This window comes from Formica exsecta, unplaced genomic scaffold, assembly GCF_003651465.1.
Source record: "Formica exsecta isolate Colony F162 unplaced genomic scaffold, ASM365146v1 scaffold49, whole genome shotgun sequence".
Classification (NCBI taxonomy): domain Eukaryota; kingdom Metazoa; phylum Arthropoda; class Insecta; order Hymenoptera; family Formicidae; genus Formica; species Formica exsecta.
This window is the reverse complement of record NW_021852138.1, coordinates 517,496-520,478: the sequence shown is the minus strand read 5'-3', so window position 1 is coordinate 520,478 and position 2,983 is coordinate 517,496. Positions and strand designations below refer to the sequence as shown.

At 29.3% G+C, this 2,983-nt stretch overlaps 1 protein-coding gene across 3 annotated transcripts in view; it reads left to right on the top strand.

The window, feature by feature from the left end:
• The first annotated feature begins 315 nt into the window (after positions 1–315).
• LOC115241466 overlaps positions 316–2,983 on the top strand; it is an 11,647-nt gene continuing 8,979 nt past the window's right edge. Inside the window, exons 1-2 of one of the 3 annotated variants that reach the window (XM_029817232.1) lie at positions 316–709; positions 824–1,134. In XM_029817232.1, the coding sequence (XP_029673092.1) occupies positions 977–1,134 (158 nt within the window). In that variant the 5' untranslated portion in view covers positions 316–709; positions 824–976. Of the gene's footprint in view, positions 1,135–2,983 lie in introns of all 3 variants that reach the window. The other 2 variants (XM_029817233.1, XM_029817231.1) reach the window with 2 other exon arrangements.

The window sequence follows — 2,983 nt, the reverse complement described above, 5'->3', positions numbered from 1 at the left end:
TATATATTGTAATTTTTTCTTTTTATTTAGGATTAATTATTCTTATCAAATTATGAAACATAAAAGTCATTTTTATTTATAATTATTTTACCTTTAGTCATCGCATTTAATCTTTAGTTATCACATGTTGAAAAATGTCGTCATAGTCGAATTTTGAAAGTGCCCGCGTATCCTATGAGATGTATGCATATATGCAATACCCTCTATTTCTTTCCTTTTCCATCACTATAAAAAAACAAACGCTCTATCCAAAATAAAAAAAAAAGTTTAATTTATTTTTTGGTGCCAAATAAAAGCCATGATTTTAATAAAAATATTATAAAAGATATTTGCTCGAGAGATGGCTCGAAAAAATGATAAAATCAACCGTTATTTTTTTTCGTTTAAAATGTGTCTCAAAATTTTTTCTAGAGCCTAAGACTATTTTCACTATAATTTTCGGACTCAGCAAGTGAAACTGAAAAGAAGGCGAACCCAATGATCTGCCTACTCCCCAAACTACCTGAAACGCATATCCTTCTTTTTCTTATTCTTTCATTGTATACTAATACAAGGGCAACTGCAAAAATCCCTTTGAAATAAATTCCAAGAAGAGAGGAAAGAGATAGTCTCGAAATTTTTCTTCAAAGAATTATTCATTCTTGCCTTACCTTTTCAGTTTCATCGACCAATCAAAACCAAGAAATCTATGTCTTCTTTATCCTGATTGGTAAGTCTAACGTTTCATTCTAACGAAGTACTCGTTCAGTCTAACGAAGCATTTCTAACACTGAACAAAGTGCATTTTCAGTCTAGACTATATCAAATAAAGTGAATATTACAGACCCATGGCAACAGTTCTAGAATCTTCAATAAACTCTACGCACTCACATTAGTGATTTATTATATATATAAGTATATAAATAAAATAGTGGTACAAAAGCAGTCAATAATTAGATTGTTGCCAGCTGTTTTGTGCATCGTTGAGTTTTTTCCGATGGCTACGATAACACACTTGCCCGAGGATGTGATTATCATCATTCTAGAAGAGAAGAGCATCAGCGTGCAGGATATCGTGAATTTTAAGTCCACATGTAAAAGATTCCAGCAGATAATACTGCCCAACAAGTTTTGGGAAAGAAAATATTATTACAGGTATTTTTTCACATTTATAAGATAATTATATTAATTTATTTATACCTTTTTTAATATTACATTATATTATTTTAATATTACATTATATTATTTTAATATTACACTCGGTCAATTTTCGTCACTCAACAAAGTACTTCTGCAAAAGAAAAAAAATAGTAAAAAAGTAACGTTAAAATTATTACATTTACTTTTTTGTCAATGTTAGTGTGTGTGTTTGTGTGTGTGTGTGTGTGTGTGTGTGTGTGTGTGTGTGTGTGTGTGTGTGTGTGTGTGTGTGTGTGTGTGTGTGTGTGTGTGTGTGTGTGTGTGTGTGTGTGTGTGTGTGTGTGTGTGTGTGTGTGTGTGTGTGTGTGTGTGTGTGTGTGTGTGTGTGTGTGTGTGTGTGTGTGTGTGTGTGTGTGTGTGTGTGTGTGTGTGTGTGTGTGTGTGTGTGTGTGTGTGTGTGTGTGTGTGTGTGTGTGTGTGTGTGTGTGTGTGTGTGTGTGTACGCGCACGCATGCACATGCCTGTTGAATGAATACAAATTGAACACGTTTCTGATCACAATTTAATATGATTTTAGTAAAAAATTAAAATATAGTAAAGCCAAAATCTTAACGCATTTAAAGGCTAAACGAGTCATGATAAGATATCGATCAATTCCAAGCTACGCGTCATTTGATAAAGATAGCCTGCTATTGCTCGCAGGTCATGACATTGCTCATTACCATTGTGGATTTAAAAGTGAAATTATAAAATTTTTCTCTTAATATATTTGTCTAGGCTTAATTATTATTTTAAATTATATACACAAAAATTAATCTGTTTCTTACTAATGTTTTTGGTCATTGCATACTTAAAATGTATTTTGCTTTTTATACATAAATTATTTTAAATTATTAAAAATTTAAATTATATATATATATATATATATATATACTTTATATATATAATTTAGTGAATGAGTGTAAATAATGACGCCAATTGCTTCGATATATCTCGATTTCCGCGGATGCAATAATATATATGTATATGGATATATATTTTATATTTGGAGGCCTCTTTAGACGATCTATAATTCACGACATTATAAGAACACAAATTGACATGTTATGTGTGTCACATATTTTATTACATACCTGATATACATTTTGATTTGTATATTTGTTACGAATTCCAATTTTTTGTGTATTACACACTATATATATATACATATAAATGATCTATAATTTGTCATAAAAAATGTTAGAATGTTAGTATGTGTGTTTGTGTGTGTGTGTGTGTGTGTGTGTGTGTGTGTGTGTGTGTGTGTGTGTGTGTGTGTGTGTGTGTGTGTGTGTACGCGCACGCATGCACATGCCTGTTGAATGAATACAAATTGAACACGTTTCTGATCACAATTTAATATGATTTTAGTAAAAAATTAAAATATAGTAAAGCCAAAATCTTAACGCATTTAAAGGCTAAACGAGTCATGATAAGATATCGATCAATTCCAAGCTACGCGTCATTTGATAAAGATAGCCTGCTATTGCTCGCAGGTCATGACATTGCTCATTACCATTGTGGATTTAAAAGTGAAATTATAAAATTTTTCTCTTAATATATTTGTCTAGGCTTAATTATTATTTTAAATTATATACACAAAAATTAATCTGTTTCTTACTAATGTTTTTGGTCATTGCATACTTAAAATGTATTTTGCTTTTTATACATAAATTATTTTAAATTATTAAAAATTTAAATTTAAAAAAGTTTATTGATGTATTAATAATTTTTTTCATTTTTTAACATTATTTTAATATTTTACAATTTTATATTTTAATTTTAAAATTTGCTATAATATGATTATATAATATAATTATATAAA